This window comes from Squalius cephalus (genome assembly GCF_949319135.1).
Source record: "Squalius cephalus genome assembly, chromosome: 25".
Classification (NCBI taxonomy): domain Eukaryota; kingdom Metazoa; phylum Chordata; class Actinopteri; order Cypriniformes; family Leuciscidae; genus Squalius; species Squalius cephalus.
Genome location: NC_137146.1, coordinates 25,213,580 through 25,238,945, shown reverse-complemented (window position 1 = coordinate 25,238,945; position 25,366 = coordinate 25,213,580). Strand labels below are relative to the sequence as shown.

Sequence of the window (25,366 nt, the reverse complement as noted above, 5' to 3'; positions counted from 1 at the left end):
GCACATGCTGAGGAGCACAATGCGCATAAGTCGCCATCTTTCTGCCGAGTCAATAACTACATACCTCCAAACTTTATGTGGCCTTCAGATTAGCTAAAGAACAGTGCGTGTAGAGCTTCATGGAATGGGTTTCCATGGCCAAGCAGCTGCATCCAAGCCTTACATCACCAAGTGCAATGTAAAGTGTCGATGCAGTGGTGTAAAGCACACCACCACTTGACTCTAGAGCAGTGGAGATGTGTTCTCTGGAGTGCTTCACGCTTCTCTGTCTGGCAATCCGATGGACGAATCTGGGTTTGGTGGTTGCCAGGAGAACGGTACTTGACTGACTGCATTGTGCAAAGTGTAAAGTTTGGTGGAGGGGGGGTTATGGTGTAGGGTTGTTTTTCTCTCTCTCAATGCTTCAGCATACCAAGACATTTAGGACAATTTGATGCTCCCAACCTTGTGGGACCAGTTTGGGGATGGCCCCGTCCTGTACCAACATGACTGCGCACCAGTGCACAAAGAAAGGTTGGATGAGTGAGTTTGGTGTGGAGGAACTTGACTGGCCTCAACCCGACAGAACACCTTTGGGATGAATTAGAGCGGAGACTGCGAGGCCTTCTCGTCCAACATCAGGCCGAAAAATTCCATAAACACACTCCTAAACCTTGTGGAAAGCCTTCCCAGAAGAGTTGAAGCTGTTATAACTGCAAAGGGTGGGCAAACTCCATATTAACCTACAAATTAAGAATGGGATGTCATTTAAGTTCATGTGCATGTAAAGGCAGACATCCCAAAACGTTTGGCAATATAGTGTATGTCTATCAGATACATTTGATTTATTGCTAAAACGCACTGGAAAGGCTGATGAGATGAGGCCCAGCCCAAAGTCTGTTGTTTGTCGTGGAAGTGGCCAGGTCGTACCACTCTCATTTGCTCAGTGGTTTTGGGCTGGTTGTTGAATAAGGGACTAGAGTTCAAATTCTCACACTGCTTATGCAGAGGTTGAAAGGGTCTTTTAAAGGAAACTGTCCTGGTCTAGACTCCGCAGAATCCCCTGTGTCTCCTGTTTATTCCCTGCTCTGCTGTCGGTAACAATTTAAAGACATTTGGCTCGATTCTAGGACACTCCCTTCAGGAACCCAGAGCCAAGGTCGGAACTAGGAAATTACATGGTGCCACTCAGCTCCCGTTTCATCTAGTGAGCTGTGTAGACTGGTCAAGAACCACAAAAGTAGTGGTGACCGATCCATGTAACCTTAAGCTCAATGTCATGGGAAAGAAGCTTCTACTTTCTCGAAGACCTCCAGCAGCGCTTCTTTCTATGTGAGAAATAGGGCTGGATGGTATGATGGTACTGTATATTATTTTGCTATACCATAATAAGTGTGTAGGACAGGACAGCTTTTCATTATTTACATGTGAGAGAGGAACATAAAGAAATGTGAAAGAGCAAAAACAAGCCAGGGTAAGAGAAAGGGTGTGGTATAGGCCATTAGCTATTTTACTACTGTTTGATTGTAGTTCATCCTTTCAGAATTAATAGTTGTTTTACTCTTTTGAGTCTTTTGGTTTTTTCATTTAAGTGTTACATAATGTGATACTGTTTTTGCACTGATAGTAGACTGTTTTTTTATGAATAACCTCATCTTCTTTTGCATCAACGAAATAAAAAGACAAAATAATCAAATTAGATTAACTATCTTTTGTTTTTCAAATATTTAGTTCACTGGTTTATTAAAAAAAATAAGCATTACCACATGGTTATTAAGTATGCCTCTGTGTGTTAGCCCTGTGATGGATTGACTATCCATCCTTCGGCCCAAGGAGAATGGTTGGAGGAACATGGTTATTAAAAAATAGACAATCTTTAGTTGAATTTTCCAGCAAAATATTTATGTTGCGATACATAATCACTGTGCAATAAAATGACTCCTGCTGTGATATTTTTTGGTTATACCGCCCACCCTTAGTGAAAACTTTGTGAATAACTCAACTGCATTGACCAGACTATTCTCTTTATCCAAACAGGAATTTCCACAAGTGACTGTTGGTGTATACATCGAGCAGCCAACTCCATTCCTGCCGGAGTTCCTCGGACGGATCCTAAATCTAGATTATCCCAAAGATAAACTGAATCTCTTTGTTCATAACAGTGTGAGTGTCTGGCTGACAAAGCAATGAAAGGCATTTGACCTTTTGGATTTTAGAGTCTGTCTTTGACCGTTCTTGTTCCATGTCTTGTTCTTCAGGAGGTTTACCATGAGAAGCACATACAGAAGTTTTGGGAAGAGAACAAGGATGTATTCCGCAGTTTTAAGGTTGTTGGCCCAGAGGAGAGCTTAACTCAAGGAGAAGCAAGGAACATGGGAATGTAAGCGTCCCTTTAATTTAAGAGTGACTCTTGAAAATATGCAAATAACTAAGTAAATTACAATGCAAATCTGAGCAATTTAAGCTCTAACTCCTGATCAAAGATAAATACAAACCTTTGCCACATGTCAGCACACTTTCAGCTCCTTGCAAATAAAAAACACAGGAACAACTTCCGACTCGCCACAAAGCAGTAAATCTGCCCCTCCTTTAGCAATGTACCAACAAAACACAGAAGACACTCCTGTGAACCCTTCTATTTGCTCTCAGTTTAGCACAGCTGTCTCCAAGATTCCTAGCTCGACTCCAGAACCCTTTCAATCTGCTTGTACATGATCGCTTTCATATGGTGACCCCAAAAGCAATTAACACATTTAATACAAGTATAAATGTCATGATATTTTCTCAATCGACTTCGCTGAGCCTTTTTCACAATTACTTATAACCAGCTGGTTCCAATGTAATTATTGCTGCTTGTTTAAGTGTCACTACTACTAATGTTCATATTCAGGAAACCTCGAAACTCAGATATTAAATTTCAGTTTGAGATTTGCACAGACAATTCCAATAACTAGCATCCATTTTACTGAATTTATGAAGTCATATACACTCAAATATGTTTTAGGACTACTCAGTGGGATGTGTAAATACATATGTTGATTATCTTAGCTGGTCCTGATGCTATTTTCTCTGCATGTCTGTGTTTGGCATTAGTGGCTGCTGTCATGGTGATATCACTCACGTTGTTTGTCTTAATTAGTAGGTTCGAAAAATGCTGGTTTGCATAAGACATCAGAGCAGACATAAAAAAAAAATCGTTTCAGACACCTATTATTGTGCTTCAGAGCTGAACATAGAGTAATATATAAATAAATACTCAAATGAACATTACTAAAAGACACTTGGATTGTCCTTTGCTTAATGTAATTATCAACTTTGTCTCAGATATTATTCTAAAATACCTTGAAATGTGGGACAAAAGGGCTCATACAATTTGGTTTTGGATGAATATGTTGAGAAATGTTTGTGTTTATATTCAGATCTCCGACTTTGACTTGATATTGATATTTCTCGCAAATATGAGCAGTTTTTCAAAATTCTGAGAGAAAAAAACTAAACTAAAAGACAGAAGACTTCAGCAGAATGTTCCATCTGCTATCAATTCAGTTTTTCTTACTGAAATATCAAGTAAACATGTGACAGCACTAAAGGATGTTGTGAAGCGGACCCGTGTGATCACAAATAAACCAGAGCAGATGCGATTGTGCCTTGTTATTGTATATGAAATATCAAAAACGGATTGATTTTGCAAGTTGATTTTTCACTACTGACAGAAATTATGACATTTTTCACTATAACCATTTTTTTAATCACAAATAGTGGTCAAATATTGAAACTACAGTCCTAAACCTTTCTAATGATACACAGTTTCAAGATTAACTATTTCCCCACCTTTGACGGAATTTTCCGTAATTTATGAGACAACGCTTCCCCACCATTGATGGAATTTTCCGGCTCTCCGTGTTTCCACTGATATTCGGTAGATATGCTTTTGCACATCTTAAAGAGTACAGAATCTCAGAATCAAATAATTTTCTTTTGTTTAAAAGCAGATGCTCTGTTCTTTCTTTTGAAATATTGCATGTTCAGATATTCATACAAAAAAATATTCTGAGGGCCATGGAATTTTGGTAAAAAAAGGCTGCCGGGTGCCTGGCAACATTTTTTTTTAAATGCTGATGGGGAAAAAGTTAAATAAGAATGGTGATCTTTGCATGTAAAGAGGTTGAGAGAATCAACATTGCACAGAATGTTTCCAGTATTAATAAGGACACCCTCATTGCTTTCTTACAGGGATTTGTGCCGAAAGGATCTTTCTTGTGATTATTACTTCAGCATTGATGCAGATGTGATGCTCACCAACCGACAGACCCTGAAACTCCTCATCGAGCAAAACAGGTAGCTTCACTTTGATGCTAAGCATTTCAATACTCTGGAATCTTCCACAGTAACCGTTTTGTCTGAGGGAAAGGACTTGAATCCCTCAAGTGCTAAAACCACAGGAACATTACAGCCGACTGAATGCAAATCCCTTACGGTTTAAAAATAAGCATGGGTGGCTTCCTGTTTTCCCATGGCGCATAGGAACAGTCTGCTCTATATCGCATGAACTCTTAAAATGGCACTTGACTCGAACTAAAAAACAAGCCTGAACTCAGTCACATTTAACGTGACAACCTAAGCGCTCTTTCGCATGACTATAGAGGAAGCCCTTTTTGGATATTTTGAGAGGTCTTGGGAACTCTCTCAGCTGGCTTCTGGCTTGAGGAGTGAAATCGTAACTGGCGACCATAGAAATGTGGAATTTTACTTGCTTGCTTTCACATCGTTGACCAACATTATAATTTCCACTAATGTGTTTTGAATGACATGTTTACCTCAGTAAAGTGATATTCTGTATGCTTGTAGATTTAAGGTCACACTAGATGTGAAGGATTGAATGTGTTACTTCAGGGTCACCCTCATGATTATAAAAACGATACCATATACAACTGCAAGATGAACTATTTCATCTTAACTATGGTTAAGATGATTCAAGTGAGAACATTTTTCTTGTGTGAGGTTGTGAATCATCTTAACCATTTACTTGTGCTATGTTAAAGCAATATGCTATAGTGTCATCTTGCAAAAATTCCGTACATCAAATCTACACCTGTTTTGCGGTCATCTTTCAACATCAGATTTTCTTGTAGGCCTTCTTAGTAGACCTACAGTATATTGTACATTTATGAGCTGATGCTGATTTTTGTGTCATTTATCTTTCTCCACCTCAGAAAAATAATTGGCCCTCTTGTCACCCGTCACGGAAAACTGTGGTCCAACTTTTGGGGAGCCCTGAGCCTAGATGGTTATTATGCAAGATCTGAAGACTACATTGACATCGTGCAAGGAAAGCGTGTGTGAGTGACTTGAGAGAATGTGATTCAGAAATTATTGAGATCTAAAATGTCAATGTATATAATCTTATTAGACAATTAAGAAAATGCATAATTATCCTTCTCCGAATCAAAAAGAGGAATTTATTAAAACTCAGATTGCTTTTTAGCATGTACATTTCTCACCAGACCACTTCTTTAACAAAGTCAATCTATTTGAATCTATCTATTAAAATATGACTATTTAATACCAAACATGGTTTCTATTCTCATTGGACAATAAATAATTTACGTATGCACACACACGCATTTCAGTATCTTTGCGGGGACTCCATAGACATAATGATTTTTATACTGTAGAAACTATATTCTGTACCTTAAACCTAACCGTCACATAAATCATACAGAGATGGTTTTAATGAAAATGTAAAAATGCGGAAAGTTTTCTAAGCTGTTTTTGCTCATTGGGACCAAAACATTTCCCCACAAAAACAAGGATTCCCAGAAAGATCACAATACCCAAAATCATTGTCTTTGTGGGGACATTTTGTCCCCATAATGTAGGGTTTCCCAGCACACACACACACACACACGCACACACACACACACACACACACACATACAAGCATATAACCCGTCAAAAGTTAATAATTGCAATTTTTAACGTTTTTTAACAGTCTCTTATTTGATAAAAATACAGTACATACTGTAGTATTATGACACATTATTACACATTTAAATAACTGTTGTTGTTGTTTTTAATACATTTTAAAATGTAATTTATTTCTTGTGATGCAAATCTGAATTTTCAGCATCACTACTCTAGTCTTGAGTGTCACATGCCTCTTCAAAAACCATTGTAATATGCTGATTTTGTGCTCAAGAAACATTTGTTATTGTTGTCAATGTTGAAAACAGTTTTTCCGCTTAATATTTTTATGGAATATATAAATCAAATCTTTTGTCTTTTCTTGTGTAAATAGTGGTTTGTGGAACATCCCCTTCATGGCCCACATCTACCTCATAAAGGGCCAGACTCTGAGGAATGAATTCAAAGAGAGGAATGTCTTTGTGTTGGAGAGACTGGACCCTGACATGGCCATGTGTAGGAATGCCAGAGACTTGGTATGACCGCTGGAACACAAAGTTGTACAATTATTAAAAAATGTAATCTAGATCAGCTACAATTATATAATTTATGTAATGATAGTCTGGGGTTTCAAGTATTTAGGTATGCAATGTCAATTTAATATAATTTGTATCTGTGCAATTAATATAAAAAAATTCATGCTAAATAAAAATTTTTTATATATTTAATATTGTATAATATATAAAGGCCCGGTTTCACAGACAGGGTTTAGACTAAGCCAGGATTAGGCCTTAGATCAATTAGGACATTTAAATAGCTTTTATAAACGTGTATTAGAAAAAAGCTACTGGTGTCCATCTTGTGACAAAACAATGGCACTGACATATTTTAAGAAATATCAGTATAAGTTGCCCTCATTTAAAACACTCAAACATGCATTTTAGTCTCAGACTATCTTAAACCTGGTCTGTGAAACTGGGGGTTAATGTTTAAGTTAAGCTCTATCAACAGCATAAATGACATGCTGTTTATTAATAAGAAATAAAACACACATTTAAAGTAATGCACTTACAATGGAAAACTGTTAAAATACATACCATTTCGAAAGTAGTCACGACATTTTATGTGTTATCATGAGTGGTATAATTGATAACTAACTTTTCTGTGCAAAGTTATGGCCAATATTTCAAGTTTTATCTTGAACATTTAGAGTCCGTTATCACGGAAACATGATACACACATAAATTATGTTTACATTACACTGTTTACTGCTTACAATTACTGTTTACTTATATTCAAACTCCACCCACATTAATTATGTTAGTAACATATAACTAGTTAATCCAGTGCTAAATCCAGTTCTAGAATACATTTCCCCATAAACTTCCATTGTACATTCATTACTGCTAATAAGATATTTGTTTTTTACAAACTAAGGGATCAGTTCATTGTCTTTGGTAACTGACAGCATGTTACAGATTATGTCGATAGAATTTAAGTTGGACTAAGGGGGAAAGTAGGAGGGTGGATAATAAATCTTAACCTTTTAAACAGCCATTGTTCTGTATTAGTTTGCATATGACATTTTAGCCTGATTTCTCATTGCTTTTAAACATCTGCTGCACTTCTGTGACCAAGATGTAACTGGCAAGTATTCAAAGTATATCAATGTGCTGTTGTGAAGGCATGACCTCTCTGTCCGTTTATGGCAGCCTCTGTGATGCATTCAAAGTGTTCATCATCCTTTTCCTCTCTCCCTTTTTCACAAGTAACACGACATTGAACCAATGGGAATGTCTGGCTGTGTGTTTTTGCCTTTCCTTAAACATCCTGCACCACTAATAACTAACTCTGCTGTTTTTCTAACTAAAATACTTCCTGTCTACTGCTTAGGGCACCTTAAGGCAGTGCACAGCTCTTTTCTAAACAGAAAATCAGCCAACTAAAACACAGGCACCTCAACTGTCCTAAAAGGGCATTCTTCCCTAATATGCAAATTTCTTAATCTCTCTCTGTTACTCAAACGGTTTATGTCTCATTATATAATTTACATGGTGCTTTTCCTTCGTTTTAGACAGTACACAGAGAAAGAGAATCTCCTTCTCCGGAAAGATTCCATATGCTCAGACCCCCAAAGGTTCCTCTTGTTTTGATTATTCTATTTTATATAATTTAAGATTCAAATGTTATAAAGCAAGGCGTCACTTTTCCAAATGTTTAGAAAGTTATATTCCAGCCATACTAAAATACTAAATGAAGTAATAAATGCATATTTTTGGAAGTAAAAGACCCACTAACATTTAATATTTGCTTGCTTGAGGTACATATATGTAATCTCAAGATCACAAGCATTGTTGTCAGATTACAGAACATGTAATCAAAAGGAAAGTGTAAACCAGATTTGAGATAAATTACTATGCATGTGGAAAAACCATAAACCCCCATTTTATGCTCAGTGTGATTGTTTCATGTTTTTTTTTTCTATTCCATACATTTATGTGCATGTCCTAGTAGGAATTCATACATTTGATTTAAACATAACGCCATTTTAGAATACATCTTGCAGTGACAAGGGTGTTCAGCTAACCAGCGGAACCCTTTGGGAAATTGACGCCATTGTTTTGATAAGCTACCTCTGCTTTTTGATGGGGTTAACCTGGACAAAGCACCAGATTATATATATATACACACATATACACAGAACCATAAAATTAAACACCCCTTCTGAGTTAAGTGGTGGAAAAGCCAATGAAGGATCTAATAGATATCCTGCATTATAGTTTTCCCTGCAGTGACTTCTATATCCAAGAGCAACCCTCTCCCAAGCACACCAATACCAATAACATGAAACTTACCCTCATAAGCTTCAAGACTTATCTCAGCCTAGTTACTTACAGTATGTAGTACTTATTACTTTTGTATTTTTGCATTGGATTCAACAATTCTGCTAATATTTTTGAGATTGGTGCAAAATGATTTGGAAAAACCTAGACTGAGAGTAAGCCTGGATCTCCCCACATTTAGATGCAAGAAACCTTGTCCCTGCTTGTAGTACAGTAAACAGGAATGTTGATTCCTGGAGTTGCACTTTTCCCTGTGTTCCCGTTCCATTCCCTCTCAAAGCCGTTCCCAACCATTCCCGGTTTATTTATAAAAGATGATGATGCTTTGTTGTGATTTCTTTTATCATTGACTTTAAATTATTAGGGTTTTGTTTATTGCTCATTTTACATGTACAGTACATGTGTATATTTTCTTTGAATTGTGAATGTTTGACTTTTTCCATTATAAATATAATTTGTAGTATCTAACTACATTTCCTTTGTCCGCTACAGGGAGTTTTTATGTATGTTACAAATCGTCATGAGTTTGGAAGGATTATTTCGACTGCCAACTATAACACATCCCATTATAACAATGACCTTTGGCAAATATTTGAAAACCCTCTGGTGAGTGACTACACAATTTGTGATTGAATGTTTTCTGTATACAAATTGTCTGTTACAAACCCAGAAGTTCTATTTAGTGGTTCATTTGTCATCAGTAATGAAGTGGAGTGATGACAGGGTAAACATAAGTCTGTGTTGACCTCCATCTCGGTTTTAGTCAGGCTGCCGAATGAATGCTGAGAAGCTTATCAATTTTTGCAATGCAGGTCAGTGAATGGCCCGAGTACTAATTCTCTTTCTTTTACACAGGACTGGAGAGAGAAATACATCCATCCCAACTACACTCGAATTTTTACTGACAACCTCTTGGAGCAGGTATTTATTAATTTAGTAGATGCTGTTTGGGTAGAGTGGGAAAGATCATTCCACCGTGGATGTACATTGAAACTTAATATTCCGGAAAGAGACTTCATTCACTCTCTTATCGACCAGATTATTGGAAAGATTTGCAAAAGTGGATGTAATAAGGAGGCCACAAATGCAGAACCAGTGGTTGTTCTATAGGAAAGCATCAGTACCTTGAACTTTGAGGGCAGCAACTGGCAATCAGTGAAGCAAAGCAAGTAGTGTTTAGCACAGACTCTTCTGAAGACCAAATGAACCACATCTGCAGTTTAAGTGTCCATGCAAGAAGGCAGCTAGCTGAGCATTGCAATATTCCAGTCTAGAGGTGCACATTGTTTAGATAAGAACTAGATAAGACCTGATCTTCTTGATGAAGTACAGTGTGTAACAGACGTAGGCGAGTAAGAGCTGTGCGTGTAAACCTCACTCCCTTAATCTCAAGAGGCGCTCTAGCGAATTAAACTAGAGACTGCGGTCTTTAGCCTCCTTGTTAGAGCGCGCCCGCCTGCCATGTGGACGGGCCCGGGTTCGAACTGGAGGGGCACAAGTGTAAATCTGCATGTCTGGACAGCCTTTGCAATGGTGCGTGAAGCTAAACTGGTCATCAAACACTCCCTCCAAATTCTTGTCTGACCTGGATGTTGTTTTCTATAATGGGCCTAGCTGAACTATGATGCTGAAGACAAGAGGCTTTGTGTTTGTTAGGTTGAGCCTAGATTTGGGATTCCAAAGGCAAGAATGAGAATTAGAACTGTGTTTCTGGCATAGAAGTGTTAGGAAAATCCATGTTATTAATGATAAGTCTAAACAACTTTGTGTATATTGAGAAAAAGATAAGGCAAAGCCGAACCCAGAGTCCACTGTGGTTACTTGATGGCAACTTCTCCAAATACAGAGGAGATAGGATTCATACCAGCAGTTTCCAAGATGCCCAGTTATGACAAAGTTTATGGCAGGATCTGGTGATTTACAGTGTAAAAAATATCCAAGCTAGTTTGAGTCCCAGCCTTTCTGTGTGGAGTTTGCATATTCTTCCCATGTTGGTTTGGGTTTCCTCTGGATTGTGGACTGGGCTGGGAGCTACAGTATCACTACATGAAATACTTTAAAAAAAAAAAAAGAAAAAAAAAAAGAAGATATTAAGGACCTGTTTATCTTTCTGCAGCCATGCCCAGATGTTTTCTGGTTCCCCGTGTTCTCGGAGAAAGCCTGCGATGAGCTGGTGGAGGAGATGGAAAAGTATGGATCATGGTCTGGTGGAAATCACCAGGTCAGATAAACCCGCCGGCCTTAAAACAGTCTGTACACTTTGTACAGGGATCACCCTTGAATGAAAATTACTTAAAAATGTGTAAATACAAAAGAAAATTCTTAGCAGAAGAAAATGTGTGAATATCTACTCACATATTTAATCCTTATTTTGGGGATTGTTTTCTCCAGTGTAAATTAACTTTAAAATAGACTTTACACAGCAGTGCAATTGTGCAGTTTTTATCATTGACTGTTTGCCCAGTCATTGTGTTTTCTCTTTGCAGGACAAGCGTATCACTGGAGGCTATGAGAGTGTCCCGACAGATGACATTCATATGAAACAGATCAATTTCGATAAGGAATGGCTGCACTTTATCAGAGAATTCATCTCCCCCGTCACTCTCAAGGTTTTTTCTGGCTATTACACCAAGGTGAGCCAGTCTCTCTGGGTCTAGACTGAGTCATAATCAGCTGTTAAATCAGAATGTCTCTTCTACCTCTACTTCATCTTTTTGTAAGGTATTATGTCTTCCTATGTTTATTAGGTTGCAACCAGTGTCAAAAAATCAACTTTTCAATTAAGGGGCCTTTTTTTTTTTACTTTGTAAAGGTAATTTGTATGATTACCCTATGAAATGTATCTGTGTCATCTTTTATTTAATCAATTACTTCAACCAGAATACTATAGACAGTTTCCCCAAATCAACAAAAGTCTTCGAAGGTGGAAAAAAAGCTGTATCTGACATGGCATGTTTATTTACACAGACAGTATGCAGTTGCTCAAAGGTGTATGGCACATGTATTTACATGACAACTGCATGATGTTGCATAATGTTAATAGCCTACATAAAGTATATAAAAAAGACAATTAAAAAACATCTGTGAAGCTTATAGAAAAATCATGGCTATTTTTCACCCCCAAATCAAAATAGTTTAAGATTTAAGGCAATTGAAAACATTAAAAGAATAGTTCACTTTAAAATGAAAATTCTGTCATCATATACTCACCCTCATGTTGTTTCAAACCTGTATGAATTTCTTTCTTCTGCTGAACAGAAAGGAAGATATTTAGAAGAATGTCAGTAACCAGGCAGTTTCTGGGTCCCATTGACTTCCATAGTAGGAAAAAAATATACTATGGAAGTCAATGGGACCCAGAAACTGTCTGGTTACTGACATTCTTCTAAATATCTTCTTTTGTGTTCAGCAGAAGAAAGAAATTCATACAGGTTTGAAACAACATGAGGGTGAGTATATGATGACATAATTTATTTTAAAGTGAACTATTCCTTTAAGAACAAAAGATCATAAATGTTTTTTTTGTGTGTGTGTGTGTTGTGACTTTTTTATTACAGTTAATCACTGTCATTACAGTAATGCATGTTTTAGTTATAAAGGTCTTTCTGTATTATTATCTGAAATTACAAATTTAAACCAAACGCAGGTGGCATGCTCAAAACAAAACACTTGCCAAAGACTTAAAGCCAGCTGTATCCTTACACCAGTAAGGATGGGGAAATTTGTTTTATTTGTTGAATTATTGCAAATTTGCATTTCATTGTTTGCATTTTCAGTGCGTTTTTTCTTTGTGAAACGCACACAGTATTTTTAAATTCCACACTAGATGTTCCACCATTTTAATTGGAAACTATTGGTTTTGAACTCATAACTGGTTCTTGCAGCATTTTTGTTCTTTGTGGGGTGAAATATGAGCCAGACAATTACTTGACAGGCTTCTTGAAATTCATCCGTTAAGTCTAGATGATTTGACTCATGACTTCACACTCTAATGCAACCATTGAGCTGCTGCTTGTTAGTTTTAAATAGGGCATTTTATATAATTTGAGCAATTTAAAGATTTTTTTTTTTTTTGTCAGCCACATGGATCTTTTTTCTACATTACACATCTGCATGATTTCCGAAGGCTTATAACAGCAGCCAGCTAAAACACAGCTTGCTAGATGAGCTTTGTTAGGTCTTTGGTTGACGTGATTCATGGAATGAGTCAAGTCATCTTTTTCTCTCTGTAATTTTCAGCTTTCCCTCTCTCGCTGTTCTTTCGGGAAGGCTCTGTGCTCTATTGAGTGGGCGAGTGTTATTAGGTCACTGGTTGATTTGACTCATGGAATGTGAACTCCAGTTGCACCATGAGTCTGAGTTCTTTGTAGGTCATCCATTAAAAGGACAGATCGACTACATTGTCGTCTGTATGAGAAAAACGCACAAGAAAAAATGTTTTTAGTACATCGTTGTCAAGCAAATCTGAATTGGGTTTTGATTGCGTCTTCTATCTTTTTATGTCTTTCAGGGCTATGCGATTATGAACTTTGTGGTAAAGTACACTCCAAACAGACAAGCCTATCTGAGGCCACATCACGATTCCTCAACTTTCACCATTAATGTTGCTCTCAACAACAAGGGCTTAGATTTCCAGGCAAGCTTGTGATATACTGGCCTTACTTTTCCTAAAATAGATTTGAAATACTTCAATCACATGTAGTCAAACTTATGACACTTTTCCTTCTATTTCAGGGTGGAGGTTGCCGATTTCACAGATATAACTGTTCCATAGAGTCTCCTAGAAAAGGCTGGAGCTTCATGCATCCAGGTAGACTCACCCACCTTCACGAAGGACTACCTACGACCAACGGCACACGCTACATAGCAGTGTCCTTCATAGATCCTTAGACTCCCTGGTAGTTCTAGCAGTTCTACACTAGAAATTTACTAGCCTTGATATGTTTGTGTAGTGTCAGCTGTTTGTTTTTACTGATTTATTCTTGGTTTATGTGTTGTGTGACTGTTTGTGTTTGCTGTCTTTTGAAACATTTACTACTGTCGAAAGAGAAAACGCTGTTCATCAGAAGTTTAATAAAGTGGGTGCACACAAACACACACATACTCACTCCGGCAGACTTCATACATATAAACCTCGGTCAGTACTCAAAATTACATGAGATATTTGATCATAATTGTTCTACTATAACTTTGACAAAGAAATCAGGTGAGCTCAGTAACTCTTCATTTAAACAGCTTTGGTTCGGGGTGTTTAGCATTGGCACTCGTTCATAATAGCTGTCTTCAAGTCCTCCTGGAAAGTTCCCATTCACCCTTATTTGCTAGCAAACTTTAGTGCTATTCTACATCAACAGCACATTACATTGAATGTCATAAAACTAAATTGTACCATCAATATTGGGAGTTACAACTTTATGATAAATATGAATTAGCTTCCACCATTATTCTCAAACTGACATGCCCCCAACTCAAAAAAATAAAAAAGTGTGCAAATGAACAATACTCATAACATGATTTCAAGGCAGCAATTATTACACTGTCAGCTTCCTACGATCAGTAAAATAAAATAAAAAGGTAAAATTATTAATTTCAGTTTTCAATTCAAATTAAAAAACATTTTTTTTTGTGTGTGATAATTGGTACAAAGGAAGGTGAGCTCCAAGTACTGTAAAATAATCTAGATTACTGTAAAATAATATAGATTATAGAGCTGTTACTGGCAATGAAATAACATGACTTCAATAGTTCCAGTTGTAGCACCATGTTTTTAAAGACATGAAGGTAATGTTACATTACTTACATGACAAGGTTACATGACTATGAAACTATGAATATGCTGTCAACAAAATACATATAATTTTGTATGTTTGCACAACAAGAAACGACAGGATTTTAAATTAATTCTGGTTAAGTGTTTTTTCTTTTTTCTTTTTTCTTTTTTTTTTTTTTTCAAAGTTTTGCTGTAGGTGTTTTTGTTTTTTTTTACTGTAAAAACAAGGTAAAATATGCCTTATTTTCTGAACTGAGAATATCTCAGAGATGTCAAATGTTTTACTTTCTTGTTCCTTTTAAATGTCTCAGCCAGGTCAAACTCTTAACTTATTTTGAAATTGTTGAAATAATAAAAATGTTTTTTAAAGAGAAAAAGTTTTTTATATTTGACAATAAATGCTTTGTGTTGAAATTTGTTAATAAAAAAGATTTTTGCACTAAAAATATGATCAAGACAAGATAAAGATTGGGAACATTCCGATAATTTAGACACTGACCTTGTAAAATAAAATGCAGCTTTAAAAAAGTATGATTTCTTTTTGCACCATTAATTTAAGAAAATATGTTATGACATGTCACCTTTATTTATATAGTGCGTTTTACAATACATATTAGCAGATTAGCAAAGCAGCTTTACAGTGATAACAGGAAAATAATGCAACAAAGTTTGTTTCTACAAGAAAATAGCGTCATAGTCCATAGTTCAGTTATGGTTCAAATCTTGAAACATGCACATTCCACATGTCATACTAATGTAATACAGTATGTGTATGTGATGCCACTGGGCTTGTCAAAGTATATGCCACTGGGCTTGTCAAACCATGCATAGAGTCAGTCATCGCAGCTGAGAAATGAATGTGTTGACAGTGTTCATGCATCTCCAGACTGATGCAATCGCTGTTACAGTACATGGTCAGTGTCAGATACACATACTTGAACTTGTCTTTTCGTATGATAAATGAGATACAATTTTAACGCAACAATTTAAGGATTGTGCGGGGGAGTTGAAACTGGTTCCTCCTTCCATGCAGCTGGATCATTTTAAGTGGAATCAGAGATGAGCTTATCCCTCGCACAATGTTGCCCTCAGGCAATGGAGAGTTTTCTTAAGTCCTATGTTCAGTACATGTTTCTTTAAATGATTGCAACCAATTATAATGTTTGAAAAAGTATCAAAGAACATTCTAATAAGGTTTGGGAGTCACTATCATGCACCATTTGAAGGTGGGACATCCTTTTCTGACACATGGTCACATTAGCACATGGTGTGAGAAGAAGACAAGAGTATTTGCTCTAGGAATCTTATTTCAAATTACTTGAACTATGCATAAAAAAAAAATATCTGTGTGTATGAAGGTGTAGAGAAGCCTTTTGGCAGGTTTTATTTTTTTAATTTTTTTTTTAATTTTTTTAATTACATTCACAAATTTTTTTTTTTTATTTTTTACATTTTTTTTATTACATAATTATAATAATATTTTGTTACATTTATATAGCGCTTTTCTGGGTACTCGAAGCGCTTTACATAGAAAGGGGGGATCTCCTCAACCACTATCAATGTGCAGCATCCACCTGGATGATGAGACGGCAGCCATACTGCGCCAGAACGCCCACCACACACCATCTTATTGGTGGAGAAGAGAAAGAGTGATAGATGGCTCGCAGTCTGCGCTCTAATTCATCCCAAAGGTGTTCTATCGGGTTATAGTCAGGACTGGGGCGCAGTCATGTTTAGAACAGAAAGGGGCCATTTACAAACTGTTCTGACAAAGTTGGTAGCATGAAATTGTCCAAAACGTCTTGGTATGCTGAAGCATTAAGAGTTCCTTTCACTGGAACTAAGGGGCCAAGCCCCAAGGCTTGGATGCAGCTGCTTGGCCATGGAAACCCATTCCATGAAGCTCTATACGCACTGTTCTTTAGCTAATCTGAAGGCCACATGAAGTTTGGAGGTCTGTAGCTATTGACTGAAGATGGCGACTTCTGCGCACTGTGAGCCTCAGCATACGCTGGCCCCACTCTAAGATTTTACGTGGCCTACCACTTCGTGGCTGAGTTGCTGTTGCTCCCAATTGCTTCCACTTTGTTATAATACAGTACCACTAACAGTTGACTGTGGAATATTTAGTATTGAGGAAATTTCACGAATGGACTTATTGCACAGGTGGCATCTGATCATGGTACCACGTTTCAATTCACTGAGCTCCTGAGAGCGACCCATTCTTTCACAAATGTTTTCATGCCTAGGTGCTTGATTTTATACAACTGTGGTGATGGAAGTGATTGGAACACCTGAGTTCAATTATTTGGAAGGGTGTCCCAATACTTTTGGCAATATAGTGTATATGGGGATGATTAGGATACATGATGTATGGTAATTTTTATCATGTGCCATCAAAATGTGTGCCGTAGAGGGTTAAACTCTTTACATTATTATTGTCTGAATGGTATAAGTGAGTGGCACAAAACTGTCACTTCACGAGTTCATACTTACAAATAATCAGATAGAGTAAAGAGTATGCGTCTTTGGCGTGCTGTCCGAGGAGGGGCTCTGAGCTTAGTATTTTGGCCCGAACCCAGAGTACCCCCTTGTATCCCTGCCTGGGATAGGAAACCAGCTGAGAGTGAGCAGTCAGGGTGGCTGAGGGATGCAGAAAATTGTCAAGGAACATAGGTGAGTCAGCTACGAATATACACTCACCTAAAGGATTATTAGGAACACCTGTTCAATTTCTCATTAATGCAATTATCTAATCAACCAATCACATGGCAGTTGCTTCAATGCATTTAGGGGTGTGGTCCTGGTCAAGACAATCTCCTGAACTCCAAACTGAATGTCAGAATGGGAAAGAAAGGTGATTTAAGCAATTTTGAGCGTGGCATGGTTGTTGGTGCCAGACGGGCCGGTCTGAGTATTTCACAATCTGCTCAGTTACTGGGATTTTCACACACAACCATTTCTAGGGTTTACAAAGAATGGTGTGAAAAGGGAAAAACATCCAGTATGCGGCAGTCCTGTGGGCGAAAATGCCTTGTTGATGCTAGAGGTCAGAGGAGAATGGGCCGACTGATTCAAGCTGATAGAAGAGCAACTTTGACTGAAATAACCACTTGTTACAACCGAGGTATGCAGCAAAGCATTTGTGAAGCCACAACACGCACAACCTTGAGGCGGATGGGCTACAACAGCAGAAGACCCCACCGGGTACCACTCATCTCCACTACAAATAGGAAAAAGAGGCTACAATTTGCACGAGCTCACCAAAATTGGACAGTTGAAGACTGGAAAAATGTTGCCTGGTCTGATGAGTCTCGATTTCTGTTGAGACATTCAGATGGTAGTGTCAGAATTTGGCGTAAACAGAATGAGAACATGGATCCATCATGCCTTGTTACCACTGTGCAGGCTGGTGGTGGTGGTGTAATGGTGTGGGGGATGTTTTCTTGGCACACTTTAGGCCCCTTAGTGCCAATTGGGCATCGTTTAAATGCCACGGCCTACCTGAGCATTGTTTCTGACCATGTCCATCCCTTTATGACCACCATGTACCCATCCTCTGATGGCTACTTCCAGCAGGATAATGCACCATGTCACAAAGCTCGAATCATTTCAAATTGGTTTCTTGAACATGACAATGAGTTCACTGTACTAAAATGGCCCCCACAGTCACCAGATCTCAACCCAATAGAGCATCTTTGGGATGTGGTGGAACGGGAGCTTCGTGCCCTGGATGTGCATCCCACAAATCTCCATAACTGCAAGATGCTATCCTATCAATATGGGCCAACATTTCTAAAGAATGCTTTCAGCACCTTGTTGAATCAATGCCATGTAGAATTCAGGTAGTTCTGAAGGTGAAAGGGGGTCAAACACAGTATTAGTATGGTGTTCCTAATAATCCTTTAGGTGAGTGTATATTGGCCTCATTTCATGCTGACTGGATAGATCATTTGAACGTTTTCCACCTGAACTTTGTTAATAAAACCTAATTTCATATAATCAACCAGTCAAAGTCATGCCGATAGCCTCGTGGGCAGCGCTCCGACATATAATGCAACTGCACCTCCAGCGACTCGAGTTCGATTCCCTGCTCGAGGTTCTTTGCCGATCCTTTCCCCCTCTCTCCACCGTGTACTTCCCGTCTATCCTCTATACCACGGTTCCTCAAATCTTGCCCTGGAGGGCCAGTTCCCTGCAGAGATTAGCTCCAACCCTGATCAAACACACTTGAGCAAGTTAATCAAAGTCTTCAGGATCACTAGCAAATCACAGTTAGTTGAATTTGATCAGGGTTTGAGCTAACTCTGCAGGACAGTGGCCGGATTTGAGGAACCCTGCTCTATACTTTCCTGTCCAATAAAAATAAATAAAATGTAAGTAGAAAACAACCCAGTCATGTGTAGATTGATACATGTTGTACAAGCAGTTTCTGTAACTCATGTGACTTCAACTGTCATTGAAAGCAAATGAGTTTATGATTCTTTGTACCTGCAAGTCTTGTCTATGTGAATGCACTTTCGGTGTAGACCACAGAGTAAAGTTTGAAAGTTGCCATGGAGATGGAAGGTAGCGGATATGCCCACTAATGCTGAGGTGTGAGATCTTTTTCCTTCCCTTCATCTTTCGTCTGTTGGTTGGGGCTTGCTGGGAAGAGATCCCTGACTTGTTCAATGTTTCCGTCTGTGTCTGCGGGTTTGAAAAGCTGCTGAGAAATGCAGCGAAGGAGGGAGGCATGTAGGTCAGAGACACGAGCGCAGCAGCAAGCTACAGAAAGACCCCTTTGTGGCTGCTTTCTCCCTGCTCATGGCTCTGAAAGATGACATTGATGCAGGGCAGCGGCACAGGAAACTTGCAAGGTTAATAAACTTACAGGTTTGCTGAGGATAACTTATCAAACAGAGCTGAGAGGGAAATCTGTAGTCAAGACGATCAGTGTAAAATGTGAAAGTGAACAGGAAGTGTGAAGTCAGATCAGGCCACTTTACTTTATTTATTTATTTTTCTGATACTCTGCACATTCAACGAGAGGGTCCTACATGTTACATGTTGGTAAGCATTAAAACCGTTTTGTGTAATTTTTGCAACACCAAATGTAATTCCAAAAATACTGATAGAGTAGCTTCAAAAGGTTTCAAAAAGGTCTTCTAAACATTTACCGCATCTTCCATTCTTCGGAAAAAGAGGTAGTTCCACTGTTCAGGAAATCAGACTATGAATAGCTTACCCAATGTTTAATTTGTAAAGACAGCTATTTGAAACAGCTATTAACAAATTTTGCATTCAATGTGTCCATTTAAGGTCAAAGACAGGAAATCATGGTTTGTGAAGAGTCGTTATTGAACGTGTAATGCCGGGTTCCAACTACTACACGATATCAGTCCGTATTTGGCACAATCCGTTTGACGTAAATGACAATAGCAATGTTTCCATCCACCTATTTTTATGCACATTTTGAGATATCACATACAAAAACAATGGATGGAAACTCTAAGGATAAGCATAAATTCTAAAAATGCGGATAAAAAACGTAAGCACTCAATTGAGTCGGATAAACTTTTTATCCGTTAAGAAAACGTGAGTATAAACTACAATGGAAACAAATTTACCTAATCAATTTCCTGATGCACTTCAAAAAATATAGGCCTATGTAACTTTGCGATGGGATGGTATAACTTGACCAACCAGCGGACCGATTCTCATTGCACAGCATCTAAAATGCTGTTTTGCTCATTCTGTGTCTGAGCAAAGTCTGTTTTCAAAGTGGTTTGGTATATATCTTACACGACAGTTCCCAAACAGCTTAAAGTCCCAAACTGTGTTCCAACTGTTCTGTACACAGATTTGAAACATGAAATGAAAGAGAGACGATTGTACTGGTGCTGCCTGGAGGAAATATGCAATGGAAGGAATGTTTGTGGAGCTATTGCAACAATAATCCTGCCTTTTTGTTGTTTCCTCGAGGGACTACCATGACAGAGTGAAAAAAGATAAATGCTGGTGAACGATAGCGGAGGAGCTTTAGCAACTGTATTTAGCATTATGCTAACATGCTGCTTCGGTAGCCATTGTTTGTTTACGGTCTTCTTTCCAGAAGTCAGTCCCTAGTACCACCTTGTCTGTGACATCACGTACTTCATTAAAGACGGCAAGCAATGATTGGTCAGGAAGCAATGAGTAGTCTGACATATTTCTTGTCCACGACATGACAAGAATTAAGGAGTCAAAATTGCATAATCTGACACAATGACTACCGTAACAGACAAACATAATGTGTATTCTGAACCTGGCGTAAGTCAATTGATGTGTCCCTTCAAGTGCAGTGCCCACTGACCGGCAATGATTACACAGTGCAGGCCTGACCACATAAGGAACTTGGCCACCCATCTGTTTATGTCTAAGAAAAAAATCCAGACACACAAGTACCCTCTCTTTTTCTCTAATTACACTTTCACACATTTATTATGGGGTGGAGTGGAGGTAAATCCTGGTCTCAGAGTTATCACAGAGTGGAACCACCTTGTTTTCTAAGGCATCAAGGTGGAGTTTCTTGTATAGCATTTGGCAGAATAAAAGCCGGTGCTCACAAACCAGTTCCAACCATTCAACACAGCAGACTAAATAGTGTTTGCCTAAGCTGGAGATTAGGTATTGAAAATATTCTGCAGTTTACGGCACAGCTATTCATACCACTATTTAGAAGAAAAAAATTCTTCATAGCCTACTAAAATGACTAGCATATTTTGCATACTAGTCTAAATCATATGCTGTATTCTGGTATAACCACCAGCATTCTTACCAATATTTAGTGTTGGGTTCGAGTCCACCGAGCCTTTAACCAATCGAGTCTAAGTCAAGCCTGAGTCCAAAATGGGCCGATTTAAACTTAAGTCTGAGTCCAAAAGGCCAAAAGAGTCCAATTAAACAATACTGTAATTCATTAAGTAAATCTTTTTTTAACTTATAAAAAATGTAAATTTTAAATTTAACCTCTATTGCATCTTGCCATTTTGATTTTTGATTTCATGTCACCTCATAATCAGTATCTTGCTCAGAAAACGAAAGTAATGAAATTTATGGTCAACTTGATTTCTTTATTGTGACATATTTCTGAGTGCTTTTCGAAAGCTAAAAGCTATAGGGTGGGACTTGACTTATCCATCGCTATAAATGTATGAATTCAAGGCAGGGGGTGGTAACCGGGGTAACTTGGTGAATGGGAACAGCCTATTGGGATCTGAAGAGCTGAAAATGCACCTCTTTTCTCTCTGTTTGAGGCTGTGCATTTTGCATGCCATATTGATTTGTTTTTCGTGGATAAAAATTCGGCTGTGAGGGGACAGACCAACAGTACAACTTTTACAATGGCATGTACTGTGTATAAAGTCAATCATGTAGTTTCCATAACTCAGGGCCAACTCAAAACTGTATCATTTTCTGAATGCATTTATGATTAACAAATCACATTATTGGAAGTTTATTGTATGGCTCTATGTTTTCAAGTTGATGAATATTTTGGTAGACTTTGCTAGGCATTCACCAGCTAGGCATTGCTGGTACACCTGTTTGACATGGAATTTGTGCTGGTCAAAGCTGGTCTTGTTAAGAGGTGTTCTTAAAGACAGAAACAAGTTAATTGTCCTTAAAGAAAAAAAAAAGTGTCCTTAAAGACAGAAACAATCCTATACCAGAAATCCAACCTTCATTTTTTCATATGTTATTTTCAGAAATTAAATGAATTATCTGACCATGACTGGGTTTGTTTAGTTCATTAGTTTGGTTAGTTTTTTTTTTTTTTTTTAACGGTGGATGAGAACATTAAGATCTTCCTGGTTTGGAAAGAAAAATCGGATACTGAAACTGAGTCATGACATCAGGCATGTGAGAGCAGCAATGTAGACATTTCAGATGTTTTAAGAAATGCTCACCCTTTAAATGAGCCCTGCATTCACTTAACTCCCCCTCTAATGTAATGTGGGACTGATGAGTGTGATTCGAAGGCCTTCACTGTATCTTCAGTTAGAGGAATTTCACCACAGCTGGACCGGCACGGAAAGCTTGGTGGGGAAAAGATGAACTAGTGACTCAGTCCATATTTTGACACATGGAAAAGTACTGATGGAGAAAATGATGAGAAACAAAGTCAAGAGAAGACAAATCTTGAGGAGGTGCTGTCCTATTAATATAACAGTGTATGTTAATATACCAGTACATGTTATTGTATGTGTGTGCAGTTCTGAATGTAGTATGGATGGTTCAATAAGTACTTTGTGTAAAGTAAACTTCAAGACAAAAACAGACTTTTAGGTTCTAGCCATGCTAAACACCTAGTTTTATGCTGCCTTAAAGTCTTACTTGTGTGTTTGGAAGTTGGCTGAAATATAACAATCATTTAGGTATTTTAATTTCTTTCTTTAAAAAGAAAAAAAAGGAAAAAAAAAGAAAATAGCACATTAGGTGAATAATTTAGGCTTCTCATGCTACCTCAGAAAATGATCTAACATTAGATGGCAAGTGCTACTGCTATTCTTCAACAGTACACATAATGTGTATAAACTAATTGTACTGTCAACATTCACAATTAAAACTTACCAGTTAATTAAAAATGAAAAATAGCAGTTTGATTCTGCCATTATTCTTAAATTGACATGCCCCCAATTAAAAATGTTTGAAAATCATGAGGTTCCCCACTGGTAAACACAATTTTCACATAAGAGAGAAAGTTTTTTTTTTTTTAAAGAAGCTTACATACTTATTCTAACTCTGAAAATCCAGGAGAGCTGATTCAGTGTCTATTGCCTACATGCATCCTAATAAAAACAGAACCTTGTTGTAACTGATGATATGTTAGCATGTGGCTAAGCTAACAAGTTGATAGGCTACTCTAAAAATACTGTCCAAAAGTAACACTCAAAAACTAGTTAGATTTATTGTATTTAACTTTTCCTACTGATAGCCTACTTAGAAATACATAATAATACATAATACAAATAAAAATACATACTGTATCAGATTTTCTGAATCTTGATTAAAAATGTTGATATTTGCTGGGAACATTGCAACATGTCATATGATTGACTTATTCATTATATATATACATGCAATGTTGCTTCAACTTATGGCAATAATGAATTGTCTTAGAAAGTAATAATTTTACTACCTACAATTTGAGAAAGCTTCGTTTGGAAGTGAATCTACATTGTTTTTTTAAAAAAAGAAGAAAAAACGCTGCTCATTTTTTAAACATAACTTCAGAATTTCACAGCTATTGTATCTTTTTTCAACCAAGCAGCCCTATCATTTATATATGAACAAAACCATTTTCTACATTTTCTCCTTTTGCTGTGTTATTTTGCTTATGTGGCATTATCATATTTTTCAGAGTCCAAGGGTGTGACATCACACTGACTTCCAGATGGTTTAAAGGACATTCAGCCTCTGGGCAACACAGCCAACACCCCATAAAAGGCCTCTCATTCTTTTTATTTAGTGGGCAGTGAATGTGGGCAGCTGCTACTGGGGCCCTGTAGGTCCATTTCAGACCACTCACAGGCCGTAGAGCTAAACACAGACACCACAGTGTGCAGAATATGTGATGAAAATGCCTACTGCCCTCATAGTTAAGACCATTCATTTGACGCTAACACCCAGCCATTACTACTTTTTCAGGTGAGTGGTATATCCTTTCTCATAAACAGTAATTAGGGTTGATTGTATGCTTTTGAGTGCATCAGCTTGTTTACTTTCCAGCAATGAGAATCTTTACTGGATTGTTTTAAATGCAGGGCAAAGCCCATTTAGTCAAATTACACAGCAACACTCTGGAAAAACAATCTAAAATTCGAACACTCCCAGACATGTATCCTTCAACTTATGGAAAAGACACAAAAGGAGATCTTTACCCACAAACAGTTTCATGAGCAAGGGTGCGTGGCACTGTCTCCAAGGCGGTCTTTCTTTCTTTCTTTAATACCTACCCTCACTCCAGTGGATTTATGAGTCTAGTTGAGGTTAACAGGGCCGTTGGCAAGGGTTTATGATGTTGACATTGAGGTGTTTCTGGAAAGTGGAAGAGATCACATGCGTGTTTGTGTGATCATAATCATAAATGCCTACAGGATGCCTACAGGTCCAATCTGTCAGCACAGTGTGCCAACCATGGCCAGACACTGAGTACATAGAGAATCAGTCAGGTTTGTGTGTCAAACAGTCTGTTCTGACAAAGACACATACTTTATGTGGTTTTATGGGATGAATGGACCCAATGAAGCCTATTTTTTTTCTTTCACAATAGTGTTTCTCTTTCTGAATTGCCAGACATTGAGGAAGAGGAAGACTTCGGGGTGGATGTAATGTGTTTTTCAAGCTTGAGCAGCGAACCGAAACACTCCTCTATCAAATCTGAAGGCCTAAGTCAACAGGGCCGTAACTCCACAAAGTGAACCTCAGCACTCATTTCTGCCCGATTTGGCCAATGTCTATCAACCGGATCACATGTGTGCAAGCAGCTACAAATCATGACCAGACCAAACAAAAATCTAGTCCTCAGTAATTCAACAAACAGTGCGGTGGGAAAACCTTTACGAGGACCAAAATAATCAAGACAGCTGTTTTCAAACAGATGTATGCAGGTTCTTTGAGGTATGTATGTGGAAGTGAGTCTCAGGGATATCAACAAAGTAAACTTGTTCATCTTATATATGTCTGATAAATCGTTTTTAGTTGCGCACAGCAGTGGGAATAATCTGCATGTTTTGGGCGCATCCCTGTCATGTTTGTTTGCAGTGCTGTCATCTTGTATTTGTGCTGATATTGTGTCACGGCTGTCTGCTCAGTGTTTATTACTGATTATTGCTGCCCATGCAGGAGC

The 25,366-nt window shown here is 37.9% G+C and overlaps 1 protein-coding gene across 2 annotated transcripts in view; it reads left to right on the top strand.

Annotated features, from left to right (window-relative positions):
- Positions 1–14,299, top strand: part of plod2 (procollagen-lysine, 2-oxoglutarate 5-dioxygenase 2) — a 42,753-nt gene extending 28,454 nt beyond the window's left edge. Inside the window, exons 9-20 of one of the 2 annotated variants that reach the window (XM_079863150.1) lie at positions 2,017–2,142; positions 2,238–2,359; positions 4,213–4,317; positions 5,193–5,318; positions 6,278–6,419; positions 7,958–8,020; positions 9,219–9,332; positions 9,582–9,647; positions 10,843–10,947; positions 11,213–11,359; positions 13,237–13,362; positions 13,461–14,299. In XM_079863150.1, the coding sequence (XP_079719276.1) occupies positions 2,017–2,142; positions 2,238–2,359; positions 4,213–4,317; positions 5,193–5,318; positions 6,278–6,419; positions 7,958–8,020; positions 9,219–9,332; positions 9,582–9,647; positions 10,843–10,947; positions 11,213–11,359; positions 13,237–13,362; positions 13,461–13,616 (1,398 nt within the window). In that variant the 3' untranslated portion in view covers positions 13,617–14,299. The remainder of the gene's footprint in view (positions 1–2,016; positions 2,143–2,237; positions 2,360–4,212; positions 4,318–5,192; positions 5,319–6,277; positions 6,420–7,957; positions 8,021–9,218; positions 9,333–9,581; positions 9,648–10,842; positions 10,948–11,212; positions 11,360–13,236; positions 13,363–13,460) is intronic. The other variant, XM_079863151.1, reaches the window with a different exon arrangement.
- Positions 14,300–25,366: the final 11,067 nt, after the last annotated feature.